The 17065-nt window shown below is 40.9% G+C and overlaps 1 protein-coding gene across 1 annotated transcript in view; it reads right to left on the reverse strand.

Moving 5' to 3' along the window:
• Positions 1 to 557: 557 nt before the first annotated feature.
• Positions 558 to 17065, reverse strand: part of SH3BGRL2 (SH3 domain binding glutamate rich protein like 2) — a 47949-nt gene continuing 31441 nt past the window's right edge. Inside the window, exons 3-4 of the mRNA XM_050894308.1 lie at positions 6777 to 6857; positions 558 to 5631 (exon numbers count right to left, since the gene is read on the reverse strand). Of these exons, the coding sequence (XP_050750265.1) occupies positions 5617 to 5631; positions 6777 to 6857 (96 nt within the window). The 3' untranslated portion in view covers positions 558 to 5616. The remainder of the gene's footprint in view (positions 5632 to 6776; positions 6858 to 17065) is intronic.

Genomic DNA, 17065 nt, shown 5'->3' on the forward strand with positions numbered 1-17065 from the left:
ACCTTTGGTTAGCCACTTACTGGGTAGAACATATTTAAATACCTTCTACGGATTGGCAAAGTGGATAGGCAAACCGGGAACTCACATTCCTTTCAGACAAGAAAAAGGAGCGCTCCTAAAGATTTTAGCCCTAGGAGCAAAATTTCAGCATGTGAAAACTTCCTGGCCCCACTGTCCAAGCCGCCCCAAAGGATCTGTCCTTTATTTCCATGGTATTTATCAACTAACCCAAGCGCAAAAATGGAAGACAATAAATCATCCCCCCCCCCTTTTTTTTTCTTTACTACTATTTACCTGGGGGGGACCGAGACCCTAACCCAGCAGGCATTCTGCACATTGCAATTCCCACTGAGCCTCCAGGGATCAAAGCCACTTAGCATCTTACAGAATCAGGCTCACCCACCCCAGGCGAAGAGCTCTGCAGTGCTTTCAGCTGCAGGGGCTGCCCAAGCCAAAGCATCAGGCTGTCACCAGAGGGAGCTGCAGCAAGAATAAAGACGTCTTTTTTCATTGTTTTCTTTGGCACATACAACACAGTCCAAATGTCTTTTTTGAATTACATTTTTTATTAGATGAACACGGTTTTAATATACAACGTATACACGGCCTAGGATGCAACGTGCTCCCTCTCCCACTGAGTTACGAAACACTGACGCTCTGCATTCGCGACCTCACAGGGATGTTACAAATGGTCAGGAGTGGAAGCTTTGCACACAGGTAGGTCTACGCAGGACAGGACGAAGCACATTAGGAAGAGGTAAAGAATAAGAAGACAGGAGTAAGCCGGATCTGCCCTGGCTGAAGGACTGCTCTCAAGAAGCTGTTCTCCATTTCCCTTCCCAAATTCCTTAGGGAGCAAGAGGGTGAAGGACAGGCCATGATGCAGCCGGAGTCCCACGGAGAGCGGCGCTGTGTGGTTTCACACACGGCACTGCCAGCCAAGGGCCCCTGTGAGAACCGCTGCTCAGGGTGCCATCAACAAGCCGTGGGCCATTCTGCACCGTGTCTTCCACTCCCGCTCTCTGTGCCGGGCGAACATGCGGGGCTCCCTCCTCCTCCCACTGCTCGCGCCAAGATCTAGTGAAATCAGTGGACAAGTTACTGAGGACTAATAGGATTTGGCACTTTCCTGGTGATGACCCCACTCTTGCATTCCTGTGAAGTGCCACAAGGCACTGCTTAAAATCTCAGGGTCCTACTTCTGAATCATGGTATGCCCAGAATTGGACTCCCTAAATAAATGGCCTGATGGGGGGACAGGGCAGGGAGGGACAACCAAGAAACCACTGAGAGCTTGGTAGCGCCTCTTCATTTCAGTGATAGCACCTGGGCTGCTCAACACTTGAATCAGATAGATAGTTATTTTAAAGTGTAAACATAGATTTAGGGGCTTTACTCCAGGTCCACTTCCCTTGGAAGTTTGATTCTAGACAGTCAACAAAAAGGAAAAGAAAAAAAAAAAAAGAGTAAGCCACACTAAGAAAAATCAAGAGTTCGGAAGACTCATCAAAAACTGTTTCAACCTTACAAAGCATGTGTCTTTTGACTCAGGCCTCAAAATCAATTTACTGCATTACTAAAAAAATAGCAATATAGAAACTACCCCTTTCTCAGTTCAAAGTTTAAGCACATCTAAGAAGACCCTACAGAAACAGTCCTCTTTCTGGCAAGGCACTATCCAGTAGTGTGTGGCACAAACAAAAACACCTCTATCAAAGCCACTGATACAGTGAATGTGCGCGTGCACGTCAGCCCACACAGCAACTTTAGCTAGGTACAAAGATTTACAGTTTAATTCACACTGCTCTCCCTTTTAAAAAGTGGGGTAGTTACAAGTATTAGCTAAAAATTGGGATCATTCAGTTCTCAAACATACCTTTATATGCAAGCATTTAAAACAGAATTAAGAATTTGCTATTTGTTTCAATAAATGGCTCTAGTTTCCACAGACTTTTTCGGTTACCTGATAGTTACATTTCATTATTACAAAACTGGTTTAAAAAATTGCAGATCATCTTGTGTAACAAACTAGAACTCTACTTGCATTAATTACAAAAATAAGGCTGTCGCACAACAGACCAAATTCACATTCAAGCAATGTATATACTTTTTTTTTTTTTAAACTAGCCACTTATAATTCAAAAGCATATATTCTAAGGGACTTACATTGCCAATCCATGTAAGCAAGCAGGATATCTTTGGAGCTAGTGTTGTCCTCTATAGAACTGATTATGTCCACATGCTTGCTCTGAAATAAGCCAGGTTTACCTAACAGCTGTAACAAGACTAGCTCTCTACTGAATGAGAGGCTTCTATTCTACAATTATCAAAATTCAAGAGGAGTTTTGTGAAACTAATTTCATCCCTGGAGAAATCAGTGTGGTTTTGCCTTTCACATCAGTAAGCCTGGGATTTCACGCAGGATTACTCATGTGTATATACTCACACACTTCTTAGGTAAGTTTTTCAAAACTGGGACTTCAGGCAGTTCTCAAAGTTTACAACATATCAAGTACATGATAAATCCAGGATGGCTTCTCTGTAATCAACTGCGTAATTATGTAAATTTATATCTGTATTCATTTGCAAAGTTAAATATTTTTCTTTAACTTTTTTTTAGGAATAGTTGTATTGAACTTGGTGAAGTTAATAATATGCAGCTCCACCTCTTGTCACATTCCCTTCCTTATAGTGAGGTTCAAGTCTCATGAAAATATGGGATCGGTGACAAGAATTTCACAATAACTTACCACAGACAACATAATTCTTAAAACGCACATACATATATGTATATGCATGTTATCAACTCCCATTCAGGATTCCTCTAGAGAAAGTGCTGTAGCCAAGATTCTGACCAGTAAATACAACCATGGACTTGAAATCTGTGTGTGCTCTTGCTCGATCTAGCCCTTTAACTGAGCTGAGGAGGCACCAGAGGATCCAAAGAGAAACTGATTTATGGATGGAGTCCTTTAACATCTCCTTTTTTAAAGCTTTCTTGCCTTTGTACTAGAGGGAAAAGCCACACAGCTGTAAGCAGTTTGTAGCTGAGACAACACGAACAGGAAGGTAACTTGTTCGTTACTCCAGCAACTGGTAGGCATGAACATTGTTCATGTCATACCTCTGTAGTTGTGAGTAAGCCATTGTCCAAAATCTGAGAGGCTACAGTTCTCCACCTTCAGCAGGGACTTGGATGATGACCTAGCGTGCACCCTCAGCAAATCTGTGAACGACACCTGAACCTGGTTCAGTGGTTGGTAACAGCTGGCAGAGATTCCGTCCCGTGGCATCTCAATAACCTTGAGGACTGGGCTAACAGAAACCTCATGAAGTTTGATAAGGACAAGTAGAAAGTTCTGCCCTTGGGGGTGGCAAAGCATCAGCATGGGCTGGGAAGCGACTGACAGAGTCATACCCCTGCTGAAGGGACCTGGGGATTATAGTGAATGCCAGGTTGATCGTAAGCCAGCAATGTACTCACTGCAAATAGGGGAAAGCATGCAGTGCGCTACTTCAGGAGAAGTGTGGCCTGCAGGCTGAGGAAAGTTATTATCCCCCTCTACTCAGCACCGGTGAGGCCACATCCAAAATATTGTTTTGGAACCTTCTCCCAATTCAAGAGGAATGTGAACAAACTGGAAAGAGTAGCCCTCCACCAAAGCAAAGCAGCCAGGGGCCTAAAGCACACAGCCTGTGAAGAGAGGTTGAGGAAGCCAGGTTTGTTCAGTCTGGTAAGAAGGCGACTAGGAGGTGATCTAATGGTAGCCTATAACTATCTTGAGGGCAGTTACAAAAAGGATGGTGCCAATCTCTTCCTGTGAGTGCCAGAAAACATAGCAAAGGCAACAGCCACAAATTACAGCCTAGGAGGTGAGGCTGGACATCAAAATTTTTCACTAGGAGAGTACTACAGCACTGCCACAGGTTACCTAGAGGGTTATGAGATCTTCATCTGTGGATATTTTTAACACTCTCCTAGACAAACCCATATCTGATCTGAGCTAGTGTTGGTGTTAGCCCTGATTTTGACAGTGCTCGACCAGATGACCTCCAGTTGTCTCTTCCAACTAACATGTCTTGGATGCCATGGTTACTGATATTAACAGAACATGTGATTTGTTGCACAGACAGTGTTGCTTTCTGACACTTTTTACAAGTTTGGCTTCCTTCAAGCCACACAGACTGAGCGATGTTATGATTGCAAAGAAGCTTTCCCACATAATGGTTGTCTTTCATTTACCCAAAGACATAAGGACATTTACTGGAATGGCACTACCCTGTCATTATGAAATCACTTGAGTAAAAGCTACATTACAGCATAGCTGTTACTTTCATAGCCAGACTTGATTCAAAATGCATAATGCAATTTGACTTCTGTCTAGAATGCATTTTGTAACGGTTATTGGCAAGTCACGGGCCTAAGTTCTGCTACGTGCAACAATGCAGTCCCACTGGAACAATCTCCACTTTCTTTACTTGGCTCCTGTTCCTCAGCTGAGCTGACCATTATGGCCTCATCCAGCAAAGGACACACTCAGCTTTCTCACTGTCTTTGAGGCACCTCCACATTTCCACACCAGGGGATATAACCAGGACAACAGCTGGGCGAGTTAGGTGTGCTCTTGGACCATGGTAGGGTGTTTAACCATCCATGGGACTGAGCCCTGGCTCTCAAAGTATCCCGCTGACTCTCATGTAGCTAATGGTGGAGCTGTGTGTTACTGAAGGTAAACTCAAGGTTTTGGCAAAATTTCATTTTAAGACAGTCCAACTATAGAGCTCCAACTTTGGGTGTTAAGTCTTTCTCAGTTAAGAGATAACTTAATATTATCATTAGCCATGAGACCTCTTCTTCTGAACTACCCAGTATTTTCCACCAAGTGTTTTCCTGCACATTTCACCCGCATTTGGAACAGGAACCATGTCAAAATATTTCACTTTGGCACCTCCTCCATGATAACAACTGTTTTTAAACAGTCAGTTGCAATGTGCATCATTAGAGAAATCAAGTTTTCATGAACAAGGTTAGCAACCCATGTCTCTTACAATAAACATGCTCTAGCATAAACATCACAATAAATAAATGTAGAGCAAAAATACGGCCGTTATTGGCTTAGACTGAGATCTTAAGATTGACGATTTTTACCTTCTGGATCATAGCCAGCACAAACATTCTAATAACCACCAGCACTTTAACTATCATGATGAGCTAATTTCAACTACAGTAGTTGGAAGAATTAAAAAAGGTAAGGAATCTGACTACATAAGTATATCCATGAACGACAGAAGCCCTACACTTCCACTCCTTATTCTCAAACATACGTTTCTGTTTGTTAGAATATCAGTGCCAGTTGCAAAAGCAATCCAAAGACAAAAGTGAAACATCAACAGTGAGTATTTTTAAAAAGGAAGATGAGTAGCCCAGCCTTAATCCTGTTTCATATACGTGTTATTAACTCCACATTATTGGAGAGCACCGTCTCATGGCAAGCAGTCTACTACTAATGATGCATGTTTGCTCTATCACAGTGATCCATTAGGGAAGCTGTTGTGTGCTGAAGAACAGGGTCATTCATCCAGGAGATGTGCTTGTCGATACTTCAGATAGGCTTTCTAGGGTTCCGACTCCTATTTAAAAGAAAAGAGAAAAAAAAGATTATTAATGCTACGATTACATTCCCATCTCCTGTGTCTGTGACCTTCGCATATAACGTGCCCCTAACCCGGTCCACCCAGCAGCTGAGGATGCATCACTCTGAAGTACTACCAGACTGAAGCAGTGATCTGGCCAAGTTTATAGAGACACTCCTCCAGGCCTACAACGGGTTACTTCCCAGCAACAGAGCTGCACAGAAGCTGCTATTTCTGATTGCAGTAGGACATCATCTTTTTCCTAGGGCTAGTTCTTCAAGCTACGAAGTGAGGCAAGCTGCCAAAATAACCTGCTTTTGTGGTTCCCTGCTGAGGTTCCCTCCCACTCCTGTCCCTCATGGGGTCCAGAAATAAATGAATTCCTGGCAGAACAGGAACTCTATAGATACCCAAGAGCTACCATCCAGGCGTGAAACAGTACTACTACCAAACACAGCTATATCTACAGTAGCCAGGGGAAGAAAAATCCGCCCCATGTGTCTGATCTACTGCCCAAAGGTGCACCATACAGTCTCTTTGAACAAGTGTCCAGACTTCCATATGACAATAAAATCTCTTCTATTACACTGCCCTCAACAGAAAGATGTTATCTGGCTTTGTGTTCTGACCTGTATATATGTATTTGTTAAAACTGAATTCTTATTCAAAAAGTTGATATAACTCCTGATTGCTTCAGCATTTCAGCACTTTAAAAAAAAATAAATTAATGCCTAATGAATAAATGCTGTCCTAGTTGAGCCATTATGCCAGGCTGGCCCAGTAAGATGAAGTTTTGGTGACATAAGCTGCAGATATTCCAGTGATTAAGATCCTAGTTCTGTCTCCTGTTATAGTTAAGTCAGTTGCTTTCAATTTAGATTGATAATATGAAGGAGAATGTATTCTTTAAACTTCATTTATCTGCTGTCTCAAATTAACTCCCATGTATATGCTTGGTTTCATATAAAATGCTTTGCTTTTCATGGCAACCATTTCAATTACCTCATTAGCATGAAGTTGATATGGACAAGGTACGGATCAGGGCAGTGGTGCATCTGAACACACAGAGTTCTTTCGGTTCAAAGAAAATTCAATCTCAATATTTCAAGAATTTCATGAAAAGTCTGCAATACTACACTGACCTTTGATGCCAAAGTAGGTTTCAGTCCAAGAAAGGAGAAAACAGTGTTGCTCTCCTTTGATTCAAAAAAGCCATCATAATCCTAGAGGGGAAAAAAAAAAAAAAAAAGAGTCAACATTTGTATTCGTGTTTTCCTGATTGATCTTACCACACCATGTATTAGACTAAAGGGTGATATGTAATAATGCTCAGGAAAATACTGATACTTAGCCACATACTCCTAATGCAAACGTAAAAGCTATTCTAAACTGCAATGATATCACCAACTACAATGGCAAAGGAAAACATATAAATTCTCTAACTACAACAGCTTTCACTACTTTATTTGACAGGAAAATACAAACATGGACTTGCATTAAAAGGAAATCTACTGTGGGTATATTTTAAAGGTATTTAAGTGCCTAACAATGCAAATAAGTTTCTGACCGGGTTTCCAATTTGCATTTTAGCAAACAAAATACTTCCTAACATGGAAACCTCCAAGAAGAAGTCCTAAGGCAGCTGAACTCCTTATTTCTTCCACGGCGGAACAGAGACTTCATCATAATTGTATCCTTTGAAATCAGCAGTCATATCTCAGCCTTGGACAACCACATAGCCAAATATAAAATGTTACCATAAAGAATCTTGTTGTATAGAAAGATAAAAAACAAGCTTCATTATCATGATTAAGTTCCTTTTAGGTTTCAGCTGCTTAAGATCAGGTTCTGATCTCAAAGTGTTACTACTACTTTTACTGATTTGTTTATTGCATTGGACACCTGCTACTCTTCTATCATCAGATGAGCTGACAATATTCAGTTTTCAAGGGAAAAAGAGAAAAACAGCACAGTTTAGTGAATGGATTTGGCATATGGCAAGAAGCCAAGAAGTTTCAGGTTCTCTTCGTGGTTTGGCAAAGATTTCCTCTATGACCACTAGCAAACAATAAAGCACCCAGTTCAGACTCTTTTCCTCCACCACGTAACTGCAAAATGGAAATATTAATCCTTACTTAACCACTTCTGACATGTAAAATACTCTGTAAATGTCAGGAAATTTCAGGTGTGTGCTCATCACTACATAGCAATTTTCTCTAAATATCTAAGATTAGTAGTTATGCTTAACTTGAAAGCATCCAACAAGAGAAATCCCTTTAAATATTGACTGTGCACATACATGCTTTCAATACAGAATAGTAACAGGCAGTCTCCATGCCTCCACGTGCTTCCCATATGTGTAACAGTCATTCCCAATGCACCTGACCCCCAAAGTTAGCACTTCTTTGGCTCCTAACCTCTAATCTCATTATTTTTTGAGAACTCATCTCTCGTTACAGTTTCAGGTACTTTCCCTGAAATTGGACCTCAATTTTTCCCCAGCAGCAGCTGCTTTGCCCACTTGTCTCCTTCCACTCCTGCCTTCTCTTGAACCTGTAACCTCACAAACCACCCCACAATCACAGGGGACCATGTAAGATAAACAGAAGAAGCTCTAATTGAAAAGCAGAAATCTTTCTCTGACCTGGCTATTCATGGAAAGCCATCATAGGATATGCAAAGATTAGGAAACTTCTTTTATCTTCCAACCAGAGTTTACTCGTGCCTAACCAATATCCACTTGTGCTTACATTTTGGCTTCTCAGATCTTAAGCAGGAAGCAAAAATGGTCTGGGCAAGCATTCTGCTTCCCGGTATTTCTCTGGGTCTTCACAATGCAGTGTGAATCCCTGAATAGCCCTTCATCCCACCTACCAGACCCAATTATAAGATATACCAAATTATATCCTTGCAGAAGGATGGTTGGTATTTTGTGAAACAACTTTGTAAGGAAAATGTGTGCTTGTAGATGAAGACCTGACTTCTCTTTGTTCTCTTTTTTGCTCTCCACCAACGTAAAATAAAAGACTGTTTGGACAGAAAATACATAGTCACCATAGCAAGGATAATATACCTCCCACGAGATCCATAATCATCCTGCAAATGTGCAGAATTTCTCTTAAAACCTTTATGGTGCACTAGACAAAGATGCTTTACAAGCATTTCCATAATGATATACTGCTATACCAATGTGAACCCAACTGTCCTAGCAAAGTGATACTTTGCATAATCAAATACCCTCACCCCAGAAAAAAATATAGCTGCACAGAGGCAGTTTCCCAGCCTAACCCTCTATACTAAAAACATTGGCCCTGAAAGGCACAGAGAGGCCAGCAGGAGTGTATGATGGTCATCAGGCCTCAGACATATTAGCTGACATAAGTAGAAAGAGTAAACCTTCTTAAGGTGGCTTTTTGTCATCGTCTTCTTAAAACATGGCATATTGCTGTGCTATGGACTAGGGCAATAAGTTAGTATTCCAGGACTAAGCTTTATGTCTACTGATCCTTTCAGCTTTCATACACATGTGTATAGCTATGTATATCCAGAGAGAGAGCGCGCACGCATTTCTTCTATCTGGTTTTCAGTTCCATGGTTTTCTCTATGTGCGATACATAATTTCCAATGAACGCCATCTACTCACTTTCACTCTATGGGAAGAGTCAAGTCTATTTGCTTTCACTGCCGGGGGAATGAAACACTTCAAGGAATAAAGCAGTTCTGGAGCAAAGGAAGGTAGAATCTCCTGCAATGATCAGCACCATAGACTGGAAAACAGACTTTGCAGACAGACGCTGCTTATCATTATGAGCACAGAACTATTACCATTACTGTTTAAAATGCTAACATATGAAGATATTAGAGACAGTTTTAAGTTCCCTCACTGTTAATTTTAGGTATGGTCTGTTCTACCTAACTTTGAAATTAAACATATAATTAAACAGAGGAAATAGACACTTTTACATCAATTTAAAAAATCATTAAAGGTGATGAACTGATGCTAATTTCTGAATTAACATAAATTTACAATTAATAGCCAGAAAGTAAATCCAAATAAAATAGATAAATCTCACAACTAAGCCATGACATAAGCTGAAACAGTACTCAAAGCAACCCCAACAATGCCATGGATTAAAAAGGGACAACGTAATCATTGAATACCTACAGGAGTAGTAAGGAATACTGATGCTCTGCAGAAGGATGTTTGATTAAGCCCTTGACCTTTATGAATGAGACTTGAAAAACTGCATAGACACTGTTAAACCTGAAAAAGGTCCAGCCTGACTCTGTTAAAGCAGATGAAAAGCCATGAGGGACACAAGCTATATAAGCAACAACATGCGAAGGCAGCGCCTGATCTAACTGAGAAACAACCTTAATTTTCTCCACTGGGTTCATCTACAAGTGAGTCACACTATCTCTGGAGCTGAAGGTAGGGGAGCAGTAGATGAGTACAACCCACAGTGAGAAGAACAAGGGCACACAGCATACCCCCCTTTAATATCAGGGCAGGTTTAAACTGCCTTAAGCTGCTCGTTACAGCCCTGTAAACTATAAGCAGCCAACCTGCAGGCAGGCAGCTATTACGAGCATTTCTGCAGCAGCATGGCTCAAGACAGACATAATTTTCACTCCCTGCCAGGAGCACCCTTTCCTCCTAAGCACACAGGCAGTTTTCATGAACGCCCAGACGCCTGTTTGTCTCAACAGTTTGTCCAAGGACGGCTCTCTGTTTGTTCAGGTGAGTCATCATCTCTCATCACCGTTTTCACGTTCTGGGGTTCTCCTGAAGTGTCTTAATCCCAGTACTTCAATTAGCTCTAAAACCACCACTACTTTAAGACCATGGTTTTTTTCACTCTCTGTTAATAAACTGGAAAGAAAAACAAGGCAGGGAACAATTCACAGCCTGAAAATAACGTCATAAGAAATAAGGCTGTGTTCCTGGCTCTGACAATGACTTTGTGACTCAGCTAATCCACCAATATCTGCGAACATCTGTTTACCTTCACCTCTGTAAAGTAATTTAAGACTTAATCATATAAAGCTTTCTGCAAGTGCTAGTTATCAATTTTTACTTCCAGAAGTACCCAGGCCTGATTTACTATCTTTTTTCCACATTTCTACAGATTATCAAACCTGGATTCACTTACTGAACAAATTGTGAAGGTTAAACAATGAGCTAAACTGAGTAAGTGTATGTTTGAAAAAGCACAAAACCTAGTGGACTGATTCATTTCAAAAGGAGCAGAATATTTAATAACCACAAGAGATTATCCACCAGAAGCAATCTCCCCATTGTTTTGAAATATCCGCATTGCAAAACATATTAAAATGCTGTTGACACCTTCTTACTTTCAGGGGGATGGGGGGAAGAAGCATCATGCTTTTAGATAAAGTAGCAGTAAAATTTCAAATAGGAGAATTTTCCTACTAATCTCTGCAATGAAAACATATGATCCCAAAATATTCAAATGTGAAAAAAATGTTATAAAAATGCATAATAGTCCTATGAAAGTTGAAAGAAATCACTTTAGTATGGTAGTTTCTTAAGAGATTTTTGAGAAGCATGATCTCAAGGAACATAATCTCAAGGACTCATTAGTTGTGGTTTGGCATGTGGCAGGAGTTCAAAGTGGGCATCCCTGGCTTTTCCTGTAATACAGGCGAGATAACAGATGTTCCAAAAACATCCTGCCTTTGACCTTACCTTTATAAGGAGAAAAAGTCTGTGCACGTTTGGGCCACGTGTAAAGACACTAAAATGGGTGAGGACATGAAAATTCTTGTCTCACATAAAGAACATCCCACTGCTACCAGCAGTAGATGCAGAGGCTGAAGAAGGAAAATGGTGCCAAGCTCAGTGGAAGCTGAGAGCTTCATACCCAGGCAAGAGCCCAACACACTTGCGAGCCAATGGGTTCCACTTGGAAAAACTCTGTGGGCCACTCTGCCTGCCACAGAGGAAGGACACCACCACCCGCTGGTTTTGGCAAGGCAGTGGCTCCCTGTTTCTGCACCAGGCTTCACCACCGGTAGCAAGTTACTACAATCCCCTTGTCACTGTCCCAAGCAGCTCTGCCAAGCCAGCAGGCGCTGCGGCTTTGCTGGCATCAGCTGAGCAGCACTGTCTTGCCCCTGTGCAAGGAAGTGGCTCCCACTGATGCCCTGGAGGCATTCCGAAAGCAGCTGCTAACCTAAAAATATACAAGCACGGCAAACTGCCACCCACTGCCCCACTTCAAAAGGCAACTATGTGCACAAATATAATTTTGACCGTATCGCTTTAAATTATGATCCTTGGTGCTTTCCAGAGCTGCTAATTACACATTATTAAAGTACAAAATTCTGGCAACATCAGTAGCTGATTAAGGCTACTAAAACTAAAGGATCATAGAGACAGTGGACATGAATCATCAGTGACGCAGAGATGCTCAATCCCCCTGGAAAAGTTGAAAAGCCAAAAGTACAGGTGATAAATCACAGACGAAGGTATGAAAGGTTACCAAGAATGACAAATGCCAGTTAGGAGAAAAAAAACACATCTCAGGATGGTTTGAGGGGATAGAGAAGTGACAGGAGTATAAATAAGGTAAGTAAAAAGCTATTTCAAGTCAGAAAAGGCTTCTTAACAGGATAACAGACATCTCAATGCTTTAGCCCTGGCTCCTCACCCTTAAAGTCAATGGCAGCTTGATCACCCACCAAGTAGTCTGAGCAAGATACAGCCCCTCTGTTTTACCACCAGAACAGTTACAGCATTAAAGATGCTCTAAGAGCTAGTGGGGAATGGATTAGCTGACCTAATAAGCTCTTGCTTTGTTGCAAATAAACAAAGCTAACTGTACTGAAGTTTCAACAGCTCACCTACAGACAAGGAAAATCTTGCTGGCCTTGCATGGCATAAAGCTCTTCTTCGCTTTCTCTGCTCCTGCTGAGTGACTCTGAACTGGGCTAGAGAAGCAGGCCGTGGCTGCAAAGGTCTTCAGGAGCAAAGTGACTGCAGGTGGTAATGGGAAGAAGGCTGTGAAGCTCACGGTGGTGGCAGGACAGTTGCTACTAGATGTAGAGCTCAGTGGACCCATGGAGCACATTGCCAGAGCACACTAAAGATGCTAAATGTTTACATGGCTTCACCAGAAGGCTGAAGTTCATGAAAGAGAAATGTAATAAGAATTACTAAATACATTAAAGTGATAGAAGAAGTGTGACCAGCAGGTTGAGGGAAGTGATTCTCCTCCTCTACTCTGCTCTTGTGAGACCCCACCTGGAGTACTGCCTTCAGTTCTGGGGGTCCCAAAATAAGAAGGACATAGACCTGTTGGAGTGAGTCCAGAGGAGGGCCACAAAGATGATCAGAGGGCTGGAGCACCTCCCCTGTGAGGACAGGCTGAGAGAGCTGGGGTTGTTCAGCTTGGAGAAGAGAAGGATCCAGGGAGACCTTATGGCAGCCTTCCAGTACCTAAAGGGGGCCTACAAGAAAGCTGGAGAGGGACTTTTTACAAGGGCATGTAGTGATAGGACAAGGGATAATGGCTTTGAACTGAAAGAGGGTAGATTTAGATTAGATGTAAGGAAGAAATTCTTCACTGTGAGGGTGGTGAAGCACTGGAACAGGTTGCCCAGAGAGGTTGTGGATGCCCCCTCCCTGGAAGTGTTGAAGGCCAGGTTGGATGGGGCTTTGAGCAACCTGGTCTAGTGGAAGGTGTCCCTGTCCATGGCAGGGGGGGTTGGAACTAGATGATCTTTAAGGTCCCTTCTGACCCAAACCATTCTATGATTCTATGATTCTATGATGATTCTATGATATTTGTTTCAGAAAAATAGCTAGAGACAGGGAAAATACTCAACAGAAGTATTTTATATGCTTGACTTGCTTGTAGTCTTTCCTGGGCATATGCTTATGGCCACTGTTGGGACAAAACTGGCCTAGATGGACCTTCAGTCTCACACATGTAAGGTCACTTACGTTATCTTAAGGTGTATCTTACACAAAGTTTTAAAATAATCAGCAAAGTCAAGTGATATTGTCCACTTAGTATGCTGGTAAAAAAAAAAAAGAAAAAAACCACAAGCCTCAGACTTACATAGCTTTGTTTTCAAAATCTGAATCCTTGCAGTTTATCCTGAAACTAAAAGGTGCTGTGGTTGCTTTGCACCTCTTTAAAACCAGTTTAATCAAAGTCAGGAGAACTATCTTAATATCTAGATTATGCAGAAATCCCAACAGCCATCTACTGTCCAAATGCTACAGTAAACTAAAAGCAGCTTAGTCTTTGAGATAGTGGACAAGCATTCACGAGATCTGGATTTAACTCCTCATTATGACACAAATGTCTTACGTCTTCTGGCATTCATGTGGGTTTTATGCCAATTGCTCCAGTAGGAAAACTGTTGGTCCTTGGGAATTCTCTCCTCTTTAGAAATCCCACTTCCAGGGTAGCTTCTCCTTCTCTCAACAGCAACTGCCAAGTTCACTAAGCTCAAGTTGACTACAGCAGTAGCCAACTGCTGTATGCTGTGATGTGGAGACCTTAAGTGTGCTGTATTCCTGGTGCTGGGAAACCAGATCACTGTAGTGATGTGATTACTGACACTGCCATAATTAATTTGGCTCAGCATTTTGTTAAGCAGGTACACTGAGGCTTGTTTAAATAAACACCATCACTGCTGGGAGAAACTATTTACTGCACACTGAAGTTAAAATTGGCAGTACTGCAGATCAGCATAACTAATTATTTGTGCTTCAAGGAACATAACACAAGCGTGATGGCATTGGGTCAAAGTAAAACATCAACACAAAGTAAATTTCATTTACAATTAGCAATTATATAGACACTGTCTATCCATTACTGCAACTGAGATTAGGAGAACATTATATCTAATGAAGTTTCACAGACAGCAACTGTGAATAAAATTCCTTCCAGTAAGTTTCTTTAAACAAGCAAGTTGGCTTTGTTGCTGTTTGCTTTTAGTTTGCAACAAGAGGAGTGAGCTTGCTAAACATCTCAGACACATCCTTATTGCTTACCACACCGGAAGCAGAAAACCAATCTTTACCACAGCAAAAAGCAGAAAAACAAGGAACCCACCCAAATGTAGCTTGCACTGCTTTTCACACAGATTTTTTAAAATGCACTGATTATTGGACAGCACTTAAAGATTAGTCTATTGGCATGCTGTTTGAATTTGTTTCTCTTTGTCACGGTTTTTTTAATTTATTATTATGATCTCTCCATTCTTATAAAAGGGGCAACGTAACTGCTCTTACAAGTAATAGTGGGGAACTCATAATTTAAATACACTGAATCAGCAGTTTGCTACTGACTGAGTTAATACTGTATGCCATTGAGAATGAGCTGTTAGCATCCTTCCTGAAAAGGGCAGTTCAGTTCTCTAGAACAGATGACATTCATTTACTGATCTGATTAGGATTACAATGGAAAACTCTTACTCAGCACAGCTCTCCTTGGAGAATGAGTGTGTGTGCATGTGAGAGTCTTTTTTAATATTATATAAATACACAAAAATAAGAAGATCTTGTCTGCACAACACAGGACAATGTAAACATGACAGTTTTCAATTACCTAACCTTCTGATAAGATCTCTGCACAGGATTTTTAAAGAGCTTATAGAATTGACTCTACAAAGCAACCTGTTACTCCTCTCCTAAGGGCCAGATGTTTATTTCAGTAATCTCTTTAGTTGTAGGCTTCCAGAAACAAAGGCTTTAATAAAAGGGAGCAGATGTCAGCTACAGCTCTATTGTTTGGACAGTACATGACAAATTCAGGCTGATGTGATGTTTGCCATTCATTCAGCAACTGTGACAGGGTACACAGACATCAACTATCTAAGAACCAACATCCCTCACCTCTAAGACAGGGAGTCCCAGTGCTTCCCCCATCCAAGCACTGAAGACCTCAAACTGGCATAGTGCTCACCTGGGGCAGGGGAATATTCAGGGGAGTCAGTGGCAGAATCAGTAAGTACTATGGATGACAATAGGTGCCACCTCCCCCTTTTGTGCACCTTTCAGCTCATCATGTTATTTCACAAATTGTTTGGATAAGAATAGTATCAAATCAGACCACGACAGGAATTTGAGAAGAGGGAGGGATGGAAACGTCATGGTGCTAACTATGGCAGTCATCCTTTTACATGAGATCATAGCTAAAAGACATAAATTGACCGTGCTTCACAGAAGCTCTGCATGCACATATTTTAACTTGGACATGTTTTAAGGTAGCTGTAACTTTACAAGGGACATGACAAACACATGTTGGTTGGTTTTCCTCTTAGAGCATTTTACTCATACCAATATTAGGTGACATCTCAGAGCACTAAATGAAATATGGATTTTCCCCTTCCATTTAGTTTATTTTAGGAATTGGACACTGGCAGAATAATCTTTCAACATTTCCTTTGTTTTCTGTGGTTCCTTCAGAGAAGAACAGAAATAGGAAACTATTAAAGAAAGAAGAAAGCCACACTAATTGTAATGGCACTGCAATGTATTAACACCATTTTTGCTTAAAATTGATTATAACTTTGCTGTATCTTCAAAGTGTTTCTTAGAAGATAATCATATTATCATGATTACAAGTGGAGCAGTGGTGCACTGAATTACTTATTTCATCCTGGTTGTTCTCTGACAACGGCCATGGCCTTCTCTAGATATTGTTCCAATATACTGCTACATCCATATTCTGTGCACTACTACGTGCCCTCAAAGTATTACTGCCACTTAGTAAACTTTCTTATCCTTTCCTCATATATCCCATGTATCATATATCCTGTATTTTAGTAAACTGGCCCTTTATAAAAGACTTCAACCAAAGTAGTCACGACACCTTCAAGAATAAACCTCTTTTCTTCAAGAAAGTATGGCACAAGCAGAAGTTTCCATTCCATGCAAAGGAGAATTAGGATCCCAAACAAAATTGTTAGTAATAATGTCACACTTACTGATTATCCCTAAGTTCTGCAGAACATCAGTGTAATAAATATAAAAATAAAAAAGAAAAAAATTTTGCAGTATTTTCTACTATATCCTGTAAAGGTGACAATTCTAATTTTATACTGATCACCTTTAAGTGTTTTAAAATACATAAACACTCTATATTATTACATTTAGGAAACAGAGAGTCTGCAAACAGAGTAAGGTCTCTCCAGAGATGTATCAGATCTTTGACAACTATCATCTTTATGTGGTGGGATGGTTTACAAAATACCTGCTACTTCACTTTGAAACAGCTATTCACAAAGTTTAGAATGCAGAAAGGAAAGAGTCCAAATAAAAACTGTGGTGTTCAACAGGAATGTACTCTCTCTACTACAGGGTAATCAGCAGTACTACAATACATTACTGATATCTGTTCTAACTGCTCTGAGGAGGATAAAATTCTTGGATTATTTTATTTTTACTGAG

The sequence above is a fragment of the Gymnogyps californianus genome, chromosome 3 (assembly GCF_018139145.2).
Source record: "Gymnogyps californianus isolate 813 chromosome 3, ASM1813914v2, whole genome shotgun sequence".
Classification (NCBI taxonomy): Eukaryota; Metazoa; Chordata; class Aves; order Accipitriformes; family Cathartidae; genus Gymnogyps; species Gymnogyps californianus.